The 21,327-nt window shown below is 43.5% G+C and overlaps 1 protein-coding gene across 2 annotated transcripts in view; it reads right to left on the bottom strand.

Moving 5' to 3' along the window:
- Positions 1-1,200: 1,200 nt before the first annotated feature.
- camsap1b (calmodulin regulated spectrin-associated protein 1b) overlaps positions 1,201-21,327 on the bottom strand; it is a 41,990-nt gene continuing 21,863 nt past the window's right edge. The window contains exons 6-19 of one of the 2 annotated variants that reach the window (XM_080433950.1): positions 18,044-18,185; positions 15,797-15,936; positions 15,302-15,398; positions 14,784-14,907; positions 11,576-11,661; positions 11,407-11,491; positions 8,974-10,740; positions 7,949-8,459; positions 6,867-7,003; positions 6,344-6,588; positions 5,343-5,445; positions 5,100-5,215; positions 4,787-4,905; positions 1,201-3,919 (exon numbers count right to left, since the gene is read on the bottom strand). In XM_080433950.1, coding sequence (XP_080290076.1) covers positions 3,617-3,919; positions 4,787-4,905; positions 5,100-5,215; positions 5,343-5,445; positions 6,344-6,588; positions 6,867-7,003; positions 7,949-8,459; positions 8,974-10,740; positions 11,407-11,491; positions 11,576-11,661; positions 14,784-14,907; positions 15,302-15,398; positions 15,797-15,936; positions 18,044-18,185 — 3,975 coding nt within the window. In that variant the 3' untranslated portion in view covers positions 1,201-3,616. Of the gene's footprint in view, positions 3,920-4,786; positions 4,906-5,099; positions 5,216-5,342; positions 5,446-6,343; positions 6,589-6,866; positions 7,004-7,948; positions 8,460-8,973; positions 10,741-11,406; positions 11,492-11,575; positions 11,662-14,747; positions 14,908-15,301; positions 15,399-15,796; positions 15,937-18,043; positions 18,186-21,327 lie in introns of both variants that reach the window. The other variant, XM_080433949.1, reaches the window with a different exon arrangement.

Raw genomic sequence — 21,327 nt, 5'->3', positions numbered from 1 at the left:
AAAGTACAAAAATATTGGCATCAAAATGTACTTAAAGTACCAAAAGTAAAAGTACTAAATATTTGAAAATAGCCGATCTACAAGCTCTCAACGCGTCGCGATGCGACGCGTTGTGAGCTTGTAGATCTGCTATTTTCAAATAGCCTATGTATAAAATAGGGCTAAAGTGGTTAATGTATGTTTCATTATATCATAATTTATATCTGAGAAGTAACTAGTAACTAAAGTTTTCAAATAATTGTAGTGGAGTAAAAGTACAATATTTGCCTCTGAGATGTAGTGGAGTAGAAGGAAAAGTATTGGAAATTGGAAATACTCAAGTAAAGTACAAATACCTCAAAATTGTACTTAAGTACAGTACTTGAGTAAATGTACTTAGTTACTTTCCACCACTGTGAGCAAGCCTGTGAGACATTAGTATTAACTTAAAAGGTCAAGACCATTTGAGGTTTGGGTTGTGTAGTTTACCTTGCCATGATGCAACTCCAAAGGTGGACAAGAAATCAAAAAATAATTTCTACATTGACTAGAAAATGATAATTCAAAATACATCTGAATCAGCTTTTTTTGCATCCGTTTACAGGCTGAAAAAGAGCCTGCAGAGTGGCCTTGACGTTCAATGTAAGTCAATGGGGAGCATATTTTGAATTATCAATTTATAGTCAATGGAGAAATTATTTTTGATTTCTTGTCCACCTTTGGAGTTACATCACGGCAAGGGAACTACACAGCCCAAACCTCTACCAAAGTGGTCTTGCCCTTTATAATTAGTTGACCGGAGTCCCCCAGGGGTCTATACTAGAAGGCCCCGTCCTTTTCCCCCCTCCACACTAAAAATCTTGGCTGAATATAGCTGGTCTAAGCTCACAACAAATTGCAGCATGTAGATGTGTCATTTTCACCAAATATTTGCTGCAGAATCTGGATTTAAAAAAAGATACCATTTGAAAATTTGCCCAAAATAGTGATTAGAGGTTAATGTGGTTAAACGATGCACTGAAGAAATAAATAAAAATAAAAATATGCAAAGATCAAGTTGAATGGATGCAGCTTCTTGTGAAAAGTGAACATGCGGCTCATGTGATGGTGGTGAGCTATAATTGTTTAGAAATTAGAAAGGTGTGGTGCCCAAATCCATAACAGAAAAAATGGTGAGTCACACAAATGGACAAATTAAACCATGACAAAAGAATAGAAAATTAAAATGTTTTTGTTTCTTTTATTTAATGGAAAATGTATTGTGTTTCAGTGCTTCCTTTTTTTAAATAAATAGGTGGTATGGGAATCAAAAAAACAACAACATGATGAAGAGTACACTAGTGTAACAAAAACGGTGACCAATGCCAAATACAATCTTTTAGTAAACATAAAATAAACACACCTGCGTACAATAGTAAGATCTATCAAAAAATTATAATCAAATGCAGCAACAAATGATAATCAAGTATTCTACGTAGTTTTTGGAGACAGCAGTAGTATCAATGGATGCCCTTCAGGTTTACTGGTCGGTATTATTCAATCTTAGTGTTTGGTTTAGTTCCACACAGGTTGCTTTTTTACGAGTGCACAACAGCAGTTTTAAAGACAATACCATGGTCATTAGTTCACACATATTTTTTGTATGCCCGTAAAAAAAAAAGAAAAAAAATCCACTTTTTCCGAAAATAAAGTAATGCTTAATTATTCTCCGTCATATGACGGAGTCGCGTGCCGAAAATATCGGATTTACAAGCTCACAAGCTTGTAGGGCCGCTATTTTCGGCGTGCAACAGCGTAGTACAACCAAGTATAAAATCGGGCTTAAAGTGCATGTGCAACACTTCTGGTTGTTCTTGAGGCCAACAAAGGTTCCTAAAAAGCACTTGGATGTGAATGAACATACAGAGAAGACAGACAGACAGACAATGTGGCAGTGTTTGTTGACACATTGGAGGAATGTTCTTTAATGTCGGTAAATAATTGAACCACAGCCCGCACCCCCCCCCCCCTCCCAACACACAGTAACCCATTATGAATATATCAAATACTGTCATTCAAACGGCGGGTTACAAGGGGACAAATGCACAACACTCTTTGCAACAAAGAGTGTGCGGCTCTATGATGGGGGGGGATCCCGACAAAGACGCCCGGGGTAAAAGGAAGCGGTTGGAGGGGCGGATGGGAGTACATTGCGTGGTAGAAGCTTTCGACACGTTCATGAGTGCACCTTTAATACAGGACAATTCAAGAGTGTGCCCATTGGAGAGACAGAGAGAGAGAGAGAGACAGAGAGAGAGATCCAGCGTGAGAGAGAGAGAAACAAAAAACACGACTAAGCTCTAAACGTCAGAGAATTCCCGTTATGATGAAAGCACATAACATCGGCTTAAACGCGAAACCACATTGCTTTTTAAAAAAAACGGAAGAAATAAACAACAGACATTGTTGTACCAAAGCCTATCATTCGCCCCTTTTTGTCACCCTCACTAAAAGGATGGTTCCAAACTAATAAAAGCAGAAGTATTTAAAATGAATCACCCTTTTTTAGGTGTTTTTTCTTAGCTATACCCATTACCCAGTGCTACACAGACCAGCGTCTAGTTGTTTTAAAAAGCGGCTGAATAAATAGACGATAGTACCATGATGCATAAAAGGCCAACAGACATCAGGGGGAGCCGGGGAGACAGAAGAAGAAGACAGATCAGAGCAGCAGGTTCGCAGACCCCTGGTGAGGCAAGAATGGCGATGCCAGTCTGATTTAACCGTTACATTAGTCCAGTGGTTCTCAAACTTTTTTCAATTTCAAGGACCCCCACACAAATGGAGCCAAATGGACCATTTGGTTCACTTTGTACAATCTCAGAGATACATAATTGTTAAGGGTCAATTTTGAACACCCTCAAGGAACCCTGAGGGTCCCTGCACTCCCACTTTGAGAACCCCAGCATTAGTCCACACTTAGGAGAGGTGTCGGTGCAATGGAGCGGCTCAAATCCCCGGCAAAAAAAAAGGGGGATGTATGTATTCCGTGTCCCTTGCTTTCCGATTTCTGCATTGGGACAGAACAGGCGAGCCCAGGTTCTGCCACCGTTTTCCTCGTTTGTCTAAAAGAGAGAGGCGTGTTTGAGGGCAAGGATTGTAGTGCTGCAGCTGAGCTCTCGACCACGACAGTGCCAAACCAATAAATACTCAAGTAAATAAAAGAAAATCCACCACATGAGAGACAGAAGAAGAGGAAAATGCCACATGCTTGAGTCGTGGTCATCGTAGAAAAAATGGGAGCAGGATCGACAGCACCTGAACAGAAGGCATTGAGGTCACAGGGAGGGGTTATCATACCGTATTAACCTCAAATGGCATTTTCCCTTTGCTTAGACTAGTCTCACATACCATCCAGTGACGCGGTAGTATTTTCCATTTGCCCCCGTAACCCTCGGTCCTGCCTACAGGCGACCACGTGTCCGTAAGCGTGGCCTCCGGCAAGGTTTCCAGAGAAACAAACGGTTAGCTAGGCTAGGCGGGCGTCAATGCGGTCTATCCAGGGAAAACGAGCAAGATGATCGGGGTCTGATGATTTTGGAGCGGTGGAGACGATTGTTTCGTTTAGTTTTTTTTAAAGATCCTTCTCATCTCCGGCCTATTTCACGCTCTTCAGACTCTTTGGCACAGTGCCCCTCTTGGCCTGCCACAGGTGGTTGTGGATGGTCAGGGCGTCCACGCTGACCGACACGGTCTTGGCGGGGATGACGGTGAACTGCTTGCGGTCCGAGCTGTACTTGTAGAGCTTGTCGATCATCTTCCTGCTGATGCTCTTGGGGCCGGTGCCCGTCAGCTTGGCGATCTCCTCGGTGTCGGGGAAGAAGGAGTAGAGCGCCCGGAACTGGCAGCCGCCGTCACGGAACAGGATCATCAGGTGGTTGGACTCGCACTTCTCCAACTCCTGGGGTGGGCGGAGCAATTGTTAAGTCAACTTATGCTTTGAGAAACAAGTGTCTCACCATGTTCTGAGTTTTGGACGGTCATACTATTTTAGGAGTAAAAAATGTTTATATATACTGTGTATATATATATAGTATATATAATGTTATTTTTTTTAACTTTTCGCCTATAATGTCATGCCTAAAATAGCGATTGATTATTAATCAATTGTTTTATCATTTATAAAAAGTATTAAGTTTGATTAATTGTTGCACCCCTAGTGAGAAGTTTATCACCAAGTTACGGACAATGTTATGCTTTGAGTCTCAATGACGTTCTGAGTTTTGGGCCTTCATACTGTCTGCAACTAGCTAACAGCATCGCCGCAAAATGTAAACAAGGAAAGGCTGTTGTAACGGAGCGTACCTCCTCAATATAATATGGATACAGTATGATATTACCCAGGACAACTATGGGCCATGTGACTCGGGAAACGTTGCTTCCCAAGGCTACTTAAACCAGTGGTTCTCAACGTGGGGTCTGGGGACCCCAGCTAAAGTAGTTAAATGTAGTATCACATATTTTTTTTAACCACTTTATCCATTCATATGTTGGCTATTCAAAAATAGCAGATAAACACGATCACAGCGTGTCACTTAGTGCTGTGAGCTTGTACACCTGCTGTTTTTGAAAATATGTTTTAAAATATCGTTTTTTTTTACATAAATCTTCTCTTCTGGGGGTCCCTGGCACTAAACATTTTCAGTGGCCAAATGCATATTAATTTGGGGGTCCCCGATATTAAAAGGTTTGAGAACCACTGATTCACACTGTGGGTTTTTGAATACATCGACTGTCAGTGAGAAATGAAAATCCTCTGGGCTCTGACCTCTAGGATCTGGTTCTTCTGGGGCTCATTGACCTTGCCCGCCAGGCAGCAGTGTGCGATGGCGTTGTGGATGATTGGCTTGTTGGACTTGGCGCTTGGTTCCTTGAACAGCTTGGGACCTAAAGAAGATCAGTTTAGACACAGTAAAGCATAAAACATTCAGTGTATGTCAAACACTTAAAGCCCTATATACTTCCGTCTGATGAACAGCGAAAATGGACGATCTACAAGCTCTCAACGTGTCGCACTGCGACGCGTTATGAGCTTGTAGAGCAGCTATTTTTCGAAAATGTGCTGCTTTCTGTGCACTGACCGGTGTATTCAGCCATGGACGTGATGGAAGACGCAGTGGAGCCGTTGTCCCAGTCTCTCTCAGTCGCACTGCGACTGGTGTTTCGGCTGCCTGGGAAGGACTCTACCGAGTCACAGCTGAACAAAAACACATGATTAAATATACAAAATAAATATAAACATTACAATGAAAATAAAAACATAATAATAATAATAAACATTACAACTGATTAAAGCAGGTTTCTAGCAGAGGGAGACGGCTTACCGTTGGGAGCCCGCCCCTCCCGAGTTGACGCTGTCAGCTTCATTGGTGGTAGCGGAGGCCAGGGACAGACTGGAGCCTGACTGGGCGTTGCTTAGGTTGTCAGCTATGGGAGCAGGAAACATTCATTATTACACAGGCAAACATGTAAGCTGCAATATGCAGTTTTTGACCACTAGAGGGTAGCAACTACTAAGTTTATCATTTTAAATTGGGATAGATTAAGTAGGAAATTAGTATGGGTAAATGCACAGAATAAATGCAAATGCAGTGGGGTGGGGACTAAATTATAATTAAATTGCAAGACAGTCTAATAGTGGCATCGAATGTTTAGCTATTGATAGGAAATTACTAGGTGTGCAGTTCGTTGTGGGGTGTTCAGTGGCTAAGCCCCATGATATCACTGTAGAGTAGACCGTGTTGCTCAAACCTTTTGGGAGTGCTTCTCAATACATAATATCAGTCATTTGATTCAATGTTATCAAAAATGTTCTTAATTTCAGCTTTAATATGGTGACAATGTGCGATGAGAAATGCCAGGAGAATTCACAGGAAGGTGTGCAGCACTTTAAAAGCCTCAGTTAGCCGACACCAGAACCAGAAAGTCTTTCTCTCTCGATCCAATAGCGCACCAAGTATGCAGCACACCCACACATAAAATCGCCTATTCCTGTCAATAATAGAGTTTGCCAAGTACTGCTTTCGAGAGAAAGATACACAGAAATGGGTGATTAGCCTGCAGGATTTATTGTTATTGCACGTTTTATAAAAACGTGAATGCCTACATCTCTTTGTGAAAAGCAGAGCCAAATAATTCATTTGTGTTTAAAAATTGAATGGCTTGTTTTGAGACAGTGTCGCTGTCCATGGTGCTTAAGGGTGCATACGGGTAGTCTATTATAGTAGTCTTTATTTGTATTTTTTTACTTTTTGAAAATGGGTCCACGACCCAAACATGGGTCTATTAGGTCTAAAAGCTGCTGTGACTGAGGTGTAAATCTTACACGTGGAAGAAGGGCACTTGGAGAAACTGTCGCTCGACGACTCCTCTCTGTTGAAGACGGCCTTGGGTCTGTGTTTTTGCTTGGGCTTGGGCGTCTTGGGCATGGGAGCCTTAGGCATCTTGGGCTTGGCCAGGCCCTGCTCCTCCAAAATCTCCTGCTGTTTCCTCCGCAGGTACTCCTGCTTGATGAGCTCCCGCCGCGTCTTCTCCTCCTCCTTGCGCATGCGATCCTCCTCGGCCTTGCGTCTGGTGAACAAAACAAAACGACACAATGGCCTCATTTATGGTGTCTCACAAAGAGTGACATTCTAATCCAGGGGTTTGTGGGACAGCCGGTTGGGATGTTCCAACAGGAAGCTTACTGTAGCTAGCAGGTTCAACCGACAACGGTTGCAATGTTTGGCATCATCTATAAATGTTTGCCTACATTCAGCATCTGAGCATTGACTGAAGGGATGCCCACCGTCTCAAGACTCAGAAACCTCTAATCGGAATGCTTGTGAGGTCATGAGGTAAACGGTCACCTGGCTTCATCTCGCTTGAGCTCCGACTCGACTTCAAGGTGCTGTTTGCGCAGCCGAGCCTCCTCCGCCTTCTTCTGCTGCTTCAGCAGGAAGGCCGCTCTCTTCTTAGCCAGCTCATCCTCCGCCTTCTGCTCATCCTACGGCACGAGAAGAGAAGAGGGTTGGACATTTAATTAAGTCAATTAAGCCATTTAGACCTGAGGCCGATTCTAAAAACGCCTTCTAAGGTTTTCTGAAAAACTAAAAATATTTATTCAAAAATGTAAACAAATGTATGTTGCTATATACTGTACATAGATACCAGAACCCCAAAAGGTGTTCCCGTCCTGAAAGGTATAGTTACAAATAGGGGTTCCCGCCCAAAATGGGTTAAAGGAATGACTGAACAGAACAGGGAAAATATGGCCCGATCTACCATAATCAATGTTGCCGAAAGTCGTTTGAAAACACGTTTGACATTATATCAACGTTTAGGTTTTTGGATTCTCACTTCTCAGTGATTAACATTCAAACGACAATTACTTTTGAACGCGTGTGACGTAAGCGAATGTAGGATGCTAGAGGAGATTGCTTAACCCATTGAGACCTGAAGCCAATTCTACATGTCTCCTAAATCTCAACAGTTTTCTGAAAAAACGTATGTTTCTATATCAGTGGTGCTCAATCTTTTTCATGTCCAGGACCCCCAAAATTATATGTATTTGGCCGCAGACCCCCATCAAAATATTTTGTTCCAGGGACCCCCAGAAGCAAAGATTTGAGTAAAAAACTTTCGCTTTAAAAGTATATATATTCAAAGATTTGCGCACATTTTTCACGATTTTTCAAAAATAGCAGATCTACAAGCTCGTAGCGCGGCACTCGGTGCCGCGCTATGAGCTTGTATATCTGCTATTTTTGAATAGCTCAAAGTGTAAAATAATGCTTTTTAGCTCAAATCAAAAAATGACACAGTTCCAGGTCTTAATGGGTTAAAAAGTATTGAGCCGACTGGTTTCTCAGAATCAACCACCAACCGCTTCAGTGTTGCTCTCTCAACACTCTGGACTTTCTATCAGTCCCACCAGTTCCAGAGACTTTACCTTGAAGAAAAAGCCCATGCCAGACTCTCCCTGGCATGGGCCAGGGAGAGTGCAGTCGTCACCCTCCTCTTCGTCAGTGGCCTTCAGGTCGGAGATGTCCACCTCGATCAGGGGGGCTTTGCTGCGCTGCAGCTCCTCCGAGGGCACGTTCTCCTTCCCCGAGCCGTCCGAGGAGTTGAGCTCAGACTCTCTCACGGTACTGGATAGGCACTCGTCAAAGGACACTTCTTGAGGGGTGACGGCCGGCGGGTCCACTCTGGTCGGTACGCGCAGGTTGGCCTCGTCTTGAAGCCGGAACGTGGCGCTCCGAAGGTGGCCAGAGCCTGGTGTGTCGATTGTCTCTCTGGCGGTGGGGGGGGTCCTGGGGCTGTCGGGCCGCTCAGCTCTGGGGGACCGGCCCCCATGGAACTGCCTTGGCTGAGGCAGGGTGTCCCCGCTCTGCGTGGGGGTGCTGCCCCTGGAGCCCTGCCGACTCTGCTCCTTGGCTATCTTCAGCTCGGAGGGTTTGGACCTGGAGCAGTGGTGGAAAAAGTACTCAAATTATTTACTTAAGTAAAAGTACCAATACTGCAATATAAAAATACTCTGTTACAAATAAAAGTCCAGAATTCAAAATGTACTTGAGTAAAAGTGCAAAAGTATTGGCATCAAAATGTACTTAAAGTACCAACAGTAAAAGTACTAAAATATTTGAAAATAGCAGATCTACAAACTCACAACGCGTCGCGATGCGACGCGTTGTGAGCTTGTAGATCGGCTATTTTCAAATAGCCTATGTATAACATAGGGCTGAAGTGGTTAATGTATGTTTTATAATGTTATAATTTATATCTGCAAAGTAACTAGTAACTCAAGTTTTCAAATAATTGTAGTGGAGTAAAAGTACAATATTTGGATCCGAGATGTAGTGGAGTAGAAGTAAAAGTATTGGAAATTGGAAACACTCAAGTAAAGTACGAATACCTCAAAATTGTACTTAAGTACAGTACTTAAGTAAATGTACTTAGTTACTTTCCACCACTGACCTGGAGCCTCGGGTCGAGGAGAGCTTCGGGGGCTTCCTGGTCGGAGCGGTGCCAGTGGCGGAGAGGGACTCCGTGAACTGAACCGCCGCGCGTACTTTAGTGTCACCGCCAGCCTTGTCGGCGGCAGAGGGAGGCGGCGGGGCGGCGGCGGCGGCGGCACCAGGGGGCGACTGCACATTCTGCTTCATCAGCATCTCCTGCTGAAACGACAGCTGCATCATTTGCTGCTGGATGCTGCCGATGGCGTCGTTCAGCAGCTCGATGGATCGGTTGCACTCGTTCAGGTCCAGCTCTTCCTCCAGGTAGAAGCTTCCTCCGCCGCCCTTCTTGTCCGCGTCCAAGCTGCCCGGCGGCGTGGCAGCCACCTCGGCCTCTCGGCCCCCCCGCACGGCTTCGACGCACAAATCGTCCTTGGAAGCGTTGCCGCCTTTCTCGCCGTTAAGCTCGTCTTTGGAAAAGTCTGACTTGAGGGGGTTGGGCAGCGTGTCGCTCTTGCCGCCGCCCTTCTTGACGATGTGCAGGAAGGCGGCCTTCCCAAGCTTCTGCCTCTGTCTGGCCGACAGCGCCTCCATCTTCTTCTTCTGGTGCTCGATGGCCCGCCGCTTCTCCTCCAGCTGCATGTGGAGCTGGACGAGCTCCGAGGCCAGCATGTTGGACCCGCCGCCTGCCGCGAGCGGCGAGGACGGGCTCTGGTCCCGCTTGAGCCTCCAGGTGGAGGCCAGGGGCCCGCTGCACTCGGAGCCGTCCGGAGTGGTCCTCTGGGAGCTGGAGGCGCTGGAGCGCAGGTCGTGGTTGCTGCCGAAGCGCTGCTGGTGCGCTTTGCGCTCGGCGAAGGAGGTCATGCGCACGCTGCCGCTGGCCTGGGAGTGAGTGCTGAGGCACGGGCTGGAGCGCCCGCTGCCTCCGTTCAGGTCTTTGTCCTTGTCCACGTGCTCCTTGACGTTCATGTCCTCCTGGAGCTTGGCCGATTCCTCTTCTTCCGCGTCAAACGTTTTCCTGAGCCAGTTGGGGTCCTTGGTGGTCAGCGCCTCGTCCAGATCTTCCTCCTCATCCTCCTCGTCTACCTCCTCCAGCTCAGGCTCTGGGCCCTGACCAGGCTTCTGCTCCTCAGAGTCAGAGTGCAGGTAGAAGCCCCCGCCTGGCTCTCTGGCGGAGGGGTCCACGCTGCTAGCGGCAAGGGGGGTGAAGGCCGCCTGGCCCTGGGGAGGATCGGTCGGCGGGTCAAGCTCCTCGCCGGAGGGGGGACTGAAGGTCCTGTTGAGGCCGGGCAGGGCTTTCCTCCGGACAGCTGCAGCGGGACTGTCTCCTCGGCGTAGGGAGCCTCTCCCAAAAGACCGGGGAACCTCGCCGCTCTCCTCCTCCTTGTTCAGACATACAGACTTTTCTTTGGCCGGCTTTAGCACGGCAGGCATCAGTGGTTCGAGGTAAAAGCTATCCGTTGCGGGTTCAGCCTCGGCGGAGGACTTGGGCGTGGCCGGGGCGGCTGCCTGTACGCAGTCTCCCCGTTCGGCGCCAGCCGGATCGTCAGTTCTCGTAACAGCCGCCGGGGACTCGTCCTCGGCCTCCGCGCTGACGCCGACAAGTAGGCCATGGCCGTTGATTCTCCGTGCCTGCGGAGGCTGGTGGCTGGGGGCCTGGTGCTTGGGGGTGACGTTGACGACGTTTGAGGCCAGGCTGTCCTTGCTAATGGAGCGGGCCAAGCTTATGCCGTCAGCATCGCTGTCTGTGGCCGACTGGAACATGTAGGGGTTCAGTGTAGACATAGGCCTGTAGGGAGGAAGCATGCATTAACATCATTATGAACGCAGTCAGAATATAGAGCTTTCACAAGAACACGAGTGTTGGACTTAAACTCATTATGACAACTAGGGGGTGTTAACCACGTCAGCCCTATATACTTTGTTGTACGACGAATAGCAAAGGGAGCTCGCTCATTTTTATTTTTTATACCTATAATGACATGCCCAAATAGGGATGCCAGGTTGAAAGTAGGGATGGGTATTGGCAACAATCTCACGATACGATACGATTATATTGCGATACGCAACACAATACTTGGGTCGTATCACGATATTGCGATATATTGCGATATATTGCGATATATACATATATCACAACAACATATTGTTTATATATACACACTACATATTGAGTAGCTGCAGATCTGTGATAGGTTCTTTGAATGTTTTTCATAAAGCCTGTATCTGAAAAAGCTAAAAAAAAAAATGCGATATTGATACTGGAGTATCGATACAGTATCGCGAAATAAAATATCGCGATATATCGTGATATCGATAATATTGCCCATCCCTAGTTGAAAGTGGTTACATATTATAAAGCCTAAAGCCCACAACACACTAGTATACTGGGCAGCACTTGACAAAAAAGGCACACAAGCCCCATCTTAAATAGAATGTACTTGATCAAGGTTACCTCTGCCTCTTCTCTGGCCAGGCAACGACAGAGCCTCTGGTTTGTGCCTCCATCTGAGTCAACGAATTGGAGCGGTTTCTCAGGCCTAGCACACAAACACAAATTGCCTACTAAGCAGACGGCTCACATACAGGAAACCATTGAATATTAACGTTGATAGAGTCCTTACCAGACCCTTCCTCCCCTTGCTGCTTCTGTTGCCTCTGTCTCAAAGGTAGGAGAGGATGGGCTGGGCTGAAGGTCGGACCCCCTTTACTGAAAACCAGAAAAGATCAGAAGCCACATTTAATATCTCACACTTTATGTACTTTCAACTGGATAAGAAGTTAATGAGCGGCGGGTACACAGAAAGAATTGGCACCACAAAGAGCACAGTCAACAGTCAATAATCTAGACCTGACCTGGCCTAACAGATTAAAATGAAGGAGCTTGGTCAAATAGTTCTTTCAATATCTTGTTAAAATAAAGGTTTAAATAGCTCTATATTCTGATAGTAATCATTGCTATAGAGTGTTTGCTCAATAACAGGGGTCTTCCTGTCTTCTCCAGCTCATTAGTAAACAGAAAATACAGTTTGAGGTCAAAGTACCAATTTTATCAAATGAGCAGACACAATTGAAGCCGATACATTTTTAACATAAACATTTATTTAACAAAAACGTATGACTTAGAACCTCTTGTAGTTAATTATTTCCCTTTACACCAAATCTCTTTGCCGAAAATAGCCAATATACAAGCTATTGCATTGTGAGCTTGTAGATTGGCTATTTTTGCATTGACTGTTTGCCTCTTGGATTGTTTGGGGGTGAATAGGGGTATATCAGTCCACATAATGAACAGTGAACAAGGAATCCACACAATGGAACTAACTTCAGGACTCTCTGAAACTGGTTCGATTGGTCTCCATAGAGACATTTAGCGTGCTTCTTGAGGACACATTACATAGTAACTGCACCCATTTCATGTAACTTTATATTTATTTGCATCTGTGATTTGTTTAGTTTTTTCGTTTTTTTTTTCTTCTAAATTTAGAGTGGCCAATAATTTTGTACCATCTTTTTCTCCCGAATTTAGTCGTTATTCCAATAAATTCCTCCTAAATTCCTTTGCCAAAAAGTTTGACCTGAAAGTCAAAATTCTATTTATCTCCAGAGCAAGCAGGCAGGCTATTAGCTCAGTGGTAAAAAAAAAATCTGCACTTGCGCAGGAGACCCAGGTTCAAATAAGGGATAGGACAGGAAAGTCACAGACTGCAGCATTAAGGAAGCTAGGATTCAAGTGGTTAAGGCTATTCATTTGATCTTATTCTCATCTCTCTACTCTGACCTGTACCTATCCTGTGTTTCACTCGTACTGTTGTTGCTGTTAACACATTAACTGCCAGAATTATTTTCATATTTTTTTAGCCAGTGCCAGAGTTTTTCATTGGAAAAAAAAAAGTACTCAGGAGCCGAAATACAGCATTTTTAAGTTTTAAGTTAAAATTGAAGTGGATAGGAGTCTAGATCTTCAACTAATCATATCTCCTTGGTCTTTGGGTGAAATTGGACCAAAAAAAAAAAAAAAAAAAAAATTCACTTCACGTAGATCTACGCGATTGGCACGTGACGGCTTTAAAGCGGTTCGCGTAGATCTACGTGATTGGCAGTCAATGTGTTAAGGATTCCCCCACAGGGATCAATACAGGTGTATTTTAATCTCATCTTACTGTTTCATACAGACAACCTGCCAGAACAACAGATCAATAGATTCTTTCAACATCACACACACACTATGCAAAGAGGCAAAATACAGTGAAATTAACACTCCATTAACACAGTGACAGCGTAAAGGTCTTTACACACTGGGAGCGTGATGAGTAAACAAAACGAAAATCACCGGCAAGTATTTCACATGAAAACAGTCGATGCCTTTATTAGCAGTCAGAAATCGACCTAATTCTGAATTATTATAATTTTTTCGCTTTATCGCCACTGAATATTGTCCGATGTACTCGGACACAAACAGTTATAAAATATATATTTTTTCGGGTGAATTAAAAAGGTAGGGTAAGTGATATTTTTTGGTTAAAACAAAAAAAAAAGGTTAAAAGGTTAAAGCACTATATTATTATAGAGTGTTTGTTCAGTAGCAGGGGTCTCCGCGTCTCTCCAGATCTTTAATAAACAGAAAATACATTTTCAGGTGGGTGGCCAATCTTCAGCCAATCAGGAGAATGTATCCATTTATCAGCTTCAATTTTATAGTGTTCCAGTACCAATTTTGTCTGCTCATTTCTTTGTGTCATGACTTCCAATGTCACTTGTTTAATCTGTATCCTGTGTGAGTTCTCTCTCCTGATTGGATAATATTGGTATCTAGACCTGAAAAAGCACAAGAGCTGGAGGGACTCCATACCAATGAGTACTATCAGAATATAAAGCAACACTTAAAAATATCACTTTCCCTACCTTAAATCACAGGAAAAAATACGGCAGCCTGATTTATACTTTATTGGTTTACTCAAGCCATACATTAACACATTGACTGCCAGAATTATTGCATATTTTTTTAGCCAGTGCCAGAGTTTTTCATTGGAAAAAAAAAAGTACTCAGGAGCCGAAATACAGCATTTTTAAGTTTTAAGTTAACAAGGAGGTGGATAGGAGTCTAGATCTTCAACTAATCATACCTCCTTGGTCTTTGGGTGAAATTGGAAAAAAAATAACATTTTTTTTTTTTCACTTCACGTAGATCTACGCGATTGGCACGTGGCGGCTTTAAAGCGGTTCGCGTAGATCTACGTGATTGGCAGTCAATGTGTTAAGTGAAGAAGATAAATGGGAGCGATGACAAGATGAAGAAAATCTGCATAAACCTCAAGGCTAGGGCTGGGTAATTAACCATAGCCATTTAGAACCAATAACCGACTTAATCTTGCACATCATGTAGGTTTTCAATTACCGTAATCGAGAAGCCGTTTCCCCCCCCTTTTTTTTCTTTAAATCAGCGAATCAACACGAAAGAATTCCAATATTTTTTTTTAAATCAACTAAATCTATTAGTCTGATTAACAACTTAAACCTGTGTTAGACTTCGTTGTACAATGGTAGTGTACAAAAATAGCGGATCTACAAGCTCTCAACACTGTTCATTAATCATAATGGAGGAAAAAGTTTGAAATAATCTTGATATTGATTACAAGTCACCCAGCCCTACTCAAGGCAAAGCAGCCAACAGAAAAAGATCCATTCCTCACAACCTGTGCAGTGGAACTTCGAAGCGGGGGGGGGGGGGGCAAAAAGGTAAAACAGAGAACAGGGAGCATGGTGCGACTGAATGAGAAGCAGAATGAGACTTACAGAGCATCAGCAGACTCTTCAGGGTGCAGGAAATACCTGTTGCAGACTTCTGGGCTACCCTGCGCCTCGGTCCCGCCGGGGCTGGCCAGGAAACTGCGCTTGGTGGCATTGGAGATGGGCACTAATGGACGGGCACTCTTGCACTGTGCCATAGCTCGAGCTGGGAGAATGGGAGCAGTGTCGGTCAAGAGGGCCAAAGGGACTGACTTAAATTTGAATAGCACCGAGCGGTGTTTCATAAAAAGCAGCAATAGAGGATCAAATAACCATTTCCCCCTTTTAACAAATAAAAGGAGGATACCACTTCATGCATCAATTTATGCAACATATAAACCAACTTTCTTTGTCTGGCTCAAAAGACAGATCAACAACAATAAGAAATAGCTACAGTACATAGCTCATGTGAAAACCTTCCTTGTTTTGTCCTTTTTTCACTTTTGCTTAATTGAAAGGTAAGCATCTCAAGTATGTTCTAAAATATATCCTTCAGAGATATGAGATATGATATTATTCTCTGTCAGTGTTGACATGAAGAGCAAAGCTCTCTCGCCTACCATCTTTGAACTCCTGGGGGTCCCTGGGCTGAACAAACTCGGGCTTGACGATCTCAAACCACCAGAAGAGCTCAGCGATGAACACCATCACATTGTGCTGTGGAAAGAGAGAGCACAGGCAACAGTGTGTAGAGTGTTTAAGGTGTCTGTCATAATACACCGTAAAATCCTCAGTGTTCAAGCTGCAACCCAGAACTTATTTGAATGAATAAAACATTTTAACCAAAATATAGATTTAGACCGTGGTGTTGGGTAGGACACCTACTGGTTGACAAATGACAAGTAATACTGCCTTGAAGCTCATAAGCGCAATATCACCCCCCCCCCCCCCCCTCTTGGATGAGCGGTATCAGATTCGAAGCCCGGGTAGGATATGACATTTACAGATCTGACATTGTACAAATAGAACCAAATGGATCCGGTTCCATTTGAGCACCCTCAGAGTTAAATTGACGGTGTAGAGATGTAGAAAGCATGTAAAAGAAGGGAGTATACCTTGAGCACCAGGGGCGAGTAGAGCAAGTCTTCTGTCCGCAGGTAGAAGCTCTTATTCAGATACTCGCTGGCAAACTCCTTGAGCAGCTGGATGTTGTACAGGCTGTCCGCAATGGAGGGCACCTCCTTCAGGCAAATATCTGACCAGACAGGCAAAGGGATTAAAGCAAAAATAAATAATAATAATAATCTCTGACTGCAAGGTTTTGTTAGGCCAAATCCTAATCTGCAATGTACTGTATGAATATAGGTAAAATTGTGATTTTATTTTTTGATTATTATTATTATTGTAAACCTACACGTTCTTGCTGTTCTACATACAGCCAACCAGTTGAAGAATTCACCTATTGAGGCTTTAATATTTGCTTTTATGAAATTGGTGTAACCGTCTGCGTCTGGGCAGTGGTGGAAAGTAACTAAGTACATTTACTCAAGTACTGTACTTAAGTACAATTTTGAGGTATTTGTACTTTACTTGAGTATTTCCAATTTCCAATACTTTTACTTCTACTCCACTACATCTCAGAGGCAAACATTGTACTTTTACTCCACTACATTTACTTGAAAACTTTAGTTACTAGTTACTTTTCAGATATAAACTATGATATAATGAAACCTACATTAACCACTTTAAACCTATTTTGTACCTAGGCTATTTGAAAATAGCAGATCTACAAGCTCACAACGCGTCGCGATGCGACGCGTTGTGAGCTTGTAGATCGGCTATTTTCAAATATTTAGTACTTTTACTTTTGGTACTTTAAGTACATTTTGATGCCAATACTTTTGTACTTTTACTCAAGTACATTTTTAATTCTGGACTTTTACTTGTAACAGAGTATTTTTATATTGCAGTATTGGTACTTTTACTTAAGTAAAGAATTTGAGTACTTTTTCCACCACTGCGTCCGGGCACCTAGGCTGGTACTGCGTGTCGCGGGTTCAACTCCCCATCCCGACGACCTTTGGTGTGTGCCACCCCCCCCCCCCACACCCCCCAATCTCTCTCCCCATTTCCTGTCAGTCTACTGTTCCTATCAATAAAAGGGAGAAAAAGACCAAAAAATATTTAAAAAAAAAAAGGTTATGTCCGATTTATACTTGGTTGTTGGTGTCAAACTCAACGACCTCATGGCTACAAATGTCACAGATCTGGACATACTGTAGGAGCTGAGTTGCTAGCATAGCAGCTGACCAGAATAGCATCGCAGTCACGTATCAAATTCAACACAACAGGGACGAGGCTTGATGAAGGATGAGGCATCTCATCGGATGAGGACATCAGTCTCTGAATGTGACTGGTGGTGACTGACCTGGCTGGTTACTGATAACTCAACCCCTCGCGAAAGCGAGACAAAGTGTGTTGAATTTAAGCAGAATTGAATGGACAGTTTAGTGACGCATCATTTAACCCTTTAAGACCTGAGGCCGCTCCTACAAAATGTCTTCTAAATCCTAACAGTTTTTTGAAAAAACCTATGTTGCTATGTCAGTGGTTCTCAAACTTTTTCATGTCAAGGACCCCAAAATGTATATGTATTTGGCTGCGGACCCCCATCTCAAAATATTTTGTTCCAGGGACCCCCAGAAGCAAATATTTGAGTTACAAATGTTCGCTTTAAAAAATATATATATATTCAAAGATTTACACACATTTTCACGATTTCACAAAAATAGCAGATATACAAGCTCATAGCGTGGCACTCGGTGCCGCGCTATGAGCTTGTATATCTGCTATTTTTTAATAGCCAAAGTGTAAAATAATGCTTTTTAGCTCAAATGAAAAAGTGTTTTGTTCCAGGTCTTAAAGGGTAAAGCAAGGGATGTTTTTTGACAGCAATTTCAAGGCGTCTGTTTGGGTTCAGACTTATGAGGAGAATCTACCATAATTGACTGAATAATTATTAGATCTTTTTAAAAATAATAATAGATTGATTATGATAAATAACATTTACTTGCAGCCCTAGATGTAGCAGTATTTGGGAAGATTTTCTATAGGGCACTCGTTCTCAAAGTGTGGTTCAGGGACCACTAGGGGTCCAAATCGACACTTACGGGTCTGTAACTCAGAAAGCCTATATTTGGACGTTTTCAGAGTTAAATTAACACAGAGGATTTGAACAGTGTAGATTGGGGTCCCAGAGATAATTTTTTTAATCAAATGGGGGTCCGTAGCCTAATGCATATCAAACTGTGGGTAGGCCTCAGTACAGGTGTGTGTGTGTGTGTGTGTGGTCATCTCTGTACCTTCTAGCTTCATGAGATCAGTACAGTAGTAGTGGACCACGGTGAGCAGCGCGGCTCCATCACACACGTCCCTCATCAGGTCCTCCAGCAGAGGGAAGAAGGGCAGCTGGCGGCCTGAGGCGTGTTCCCTGCGATATCGTACCTGACCGCCGAGGGGAGAGAAGGGAGGCTTTATTATTAAAGCCAAAAGGAGGAGGAAAAAAAACACCACCACCAGCAGCAAAACAAGTGCGTACCACCAGTATGCAACATACTAACGGCGCATTTTCAACTGCATGGTACTGGCTCAATGGACTCGCCTTTTTGTGGGTTTCCATTGGGCAGGAGTTATTTTTGTTATCAAAAGTCGTTTTTTGTATCACCTCAGTCAAGGTTCCAAGCGAGCTGAGGCGATACCAACAGCGACGTGAAAACACTGCAGACTACTGATTGGTCAGAGAGAATCGTCACTAGAGTCACTGTATCGTGACAGACTCCTCTATACTGCATGGAAGCTCCTGATTACTGTGTACGTTTCCATTTAGAGCTGAGGCCGATCTAAAAAAACATCTTCTAAATCCTGACCTAAGTTTTCTAAAAAAACGAATTAGTATTGCTATATACTGTATATAGAAACAATTACACATAGGTGTTCCTGGCTTGAAAGGTATGTAAACAATGTATAGGTGTACCAGGTCTGAATGGGTTAACTAGCCATTGGAAATGTGAAATTAATTAATATTCAGGGTTCCTTACTACACATTTTCCTTGAGCAACTACATGGCCTATTTCTCACCTAAAGTTTTAGCAGAAACAGTTTTTTTCCCTGGACTGTACAGGTGAAATAGTTTGTTTTCAGACAGTATTGCTCTTTTAACACGTCTCTGCTACACAGAGGGTGGGGTGGCACGTCGCTATGATGACCAGCTATATTGAAGGGTTACTATATCTGCAGTGGAAAACAAAGTATGTGGTACCAAAAGTGAGAATAGTCGAGTGGAGCTGGTACCATGCAGTGGCCAAAAAACATCCCAGAAGTAATGACTAGTGCCACGTGAACAGTGAACACACAGAGACTAACAGGTGAAGCTAGTCGGGGCAGGTGTTACCGATCTGTGGATGTTTTGCGTTTCCACTCTCCTCATTTTAAGCCCAGGGTTCTCCCCAGGACTGTGTGACTGATACTACTGAAATAAGACGAGACTGAACAATTGTGGATTGATTGACTGATAAAGGGAATTTCTTGAAGTGAAAGTTATAGCTGACAAGGCGTCACAGCGTCACCATAAAGTCAGATTGGGGGGAAAACCCTGGAGCCTAATTTGACTGGGTGGAGGATGGGAGTGCCGGGTGGTCATAATGATATTAACCCATTGAGACCTGAAGCCGATTCTACATGTCTCCTAAATCTCAACAGTTTTCTGAAAAACGTATGTTTCTATATCAGTGGTACTCAATCTTTTTCATGTCAAGGACCCCCAAAATTACATGTATTTGGCCGCGGACCCCCATCAAAATATTTAGTTCCAGGGACCCCCCAGAAGCAACGATTTGAGTTTAAAAAAATCGCTTTAAAAATATATATATTCAAAGATTTGCACATATTTTCAAGATTTTTCAAAAATAGCAGATCTACAAGCTCGTAGCGCGGCACTCGGTGCCGCGCTATGAGCTTGTATATCTGCTATTTTTGAATAGCCCAAAGTGTAAAGTGTAAAGCTAAAAATGACACAGTTCCAGGTCTTAATGGGTTAAGAGCAGTGACATGAACGACATAGAATGGTTTATCGAGCCTCGGTGTGAATGCTGTGTCACTGGCCCGTGGAGCGGGCCCAGTCAAACCAGGCCATTAGGACAACTGGGAGGGACACCAGGGAATCACTGGCCCATTTCTGGATATTGCGTGTGGGGTGGATGAGTTCACACACTCACTCACACCCACACACTCTCTCACACACACACACACACACACACACACACAGCATTACTGATCAGAAACAAACTTTGTATGCACGCTGCCAGTAGGCTACAGACGTCCCCCCCCCTCCCAACATATGTTTTAACTTTAATTTTATAATCATAAAAGGTCAAAGGGGTTCTGATCAGGCTGAAACTTTACCCACATTTGGGGTCGTACGTCATAGAAAGATGTCATAGAGTCTATGACATCTTTCTATGATGTATGACTCCAAATGTGGGAGTCACTGGGTACATCATTTGTCTATGACATAGGCAAATGATGTCACAGGCTGGCCACATGAAGTCCGAGATCCACATTGGTGCCAATCTGTTCCCATGTGGATCCTGAGATCCACATTATTCGATTCCTTTATTTTTATTTCCTTGTGTTAAAGCTTGCCCTCATTTGTCCCAACACTGCAGTTAAAAAGGAAAGGCTGTATAGTCCTCCTATCTGGGGCGGCCTTCATATAAAGAGAAAGGAAGGACAAACTAGCCCTCACCAGCGTCTTGTAGCAACAGGTAAACTAATTAGTCATTTTGTGATAACCTGGTGAAATGCCTCTAGCAGGCGTGCTTTGCTCCACCAATGCTAGCTGCTTCATCAGCCAAGAAAGGCAATTATTCCAATTTGTAAATGAGACCCTTGGGGCTTTGCAAAAAAAATAAACCCACTGTTTCTCTAGACAGGTGTATTTATTATCTGGCTGCTACTGTAAACACGGTTTGTGAAATACAAAGAAATGAGTTCTTCTTCTGCCAGTTTGTCTGGAGTGAGGTGAGGAAGAGGTCGAATTGAAGACTCAATGTCCCATTAATGAACTATACTGTGGAAGTCCGCCATAGTCTCATTTATCCTGCCATAGTCTCATGAAGCTTTTTTTCACACTTCTCATGATATGTCAATTAGCATATAATTAGCAATGGAAATGGCCGCTAACAAACCTAAGCCCACTGCTTTGGAAAGCAATCACGTCACAACTCCAATATGAAGGACTGATAAAGATTTTAGAAAACACTGGTCATCCCTTCAACCCTACTTAATAATCCCTCACAGCTACAATGCTAGCTTAACCACTTCCAACCTGGCATCCCCATTATGGGCATGTCATAATAGGCGGAAAGTTAAAAGAAATATCAGATCTACAAGCTCACAACGCATCATATTGCAATGTGTTGTGAGCTTGCAGATCGCCTATTTTTTGCTATTCATCATACAACAAAGTATAAAGTGCTTAATTGGTTAATGCAGCAATGATGCAAGTACATGTGCAATCACAGTTGCCATTAAATAAAATAAATAGATCACAACACACACCTAAGACATATGAGCCTCAATCTAGACT

Source organism: Gymnoscopelus braueri (assembly GCF_963280865.1).
Source record: "Gymnoscopelus braueri genome assembly, chromosome: 7".
Taxonomy (NCBI): Eukaryota; Metazoa; Chordata; class Actinopteri; order Myctophiformes; family Myctophidae; genus Gymnoscopelus; species Gymnoscopelus braueri.
Note: the sequence above shows the minus strand (reverse complement) of the source record. Positions and strands in the feature narration are given on the sequence as shown.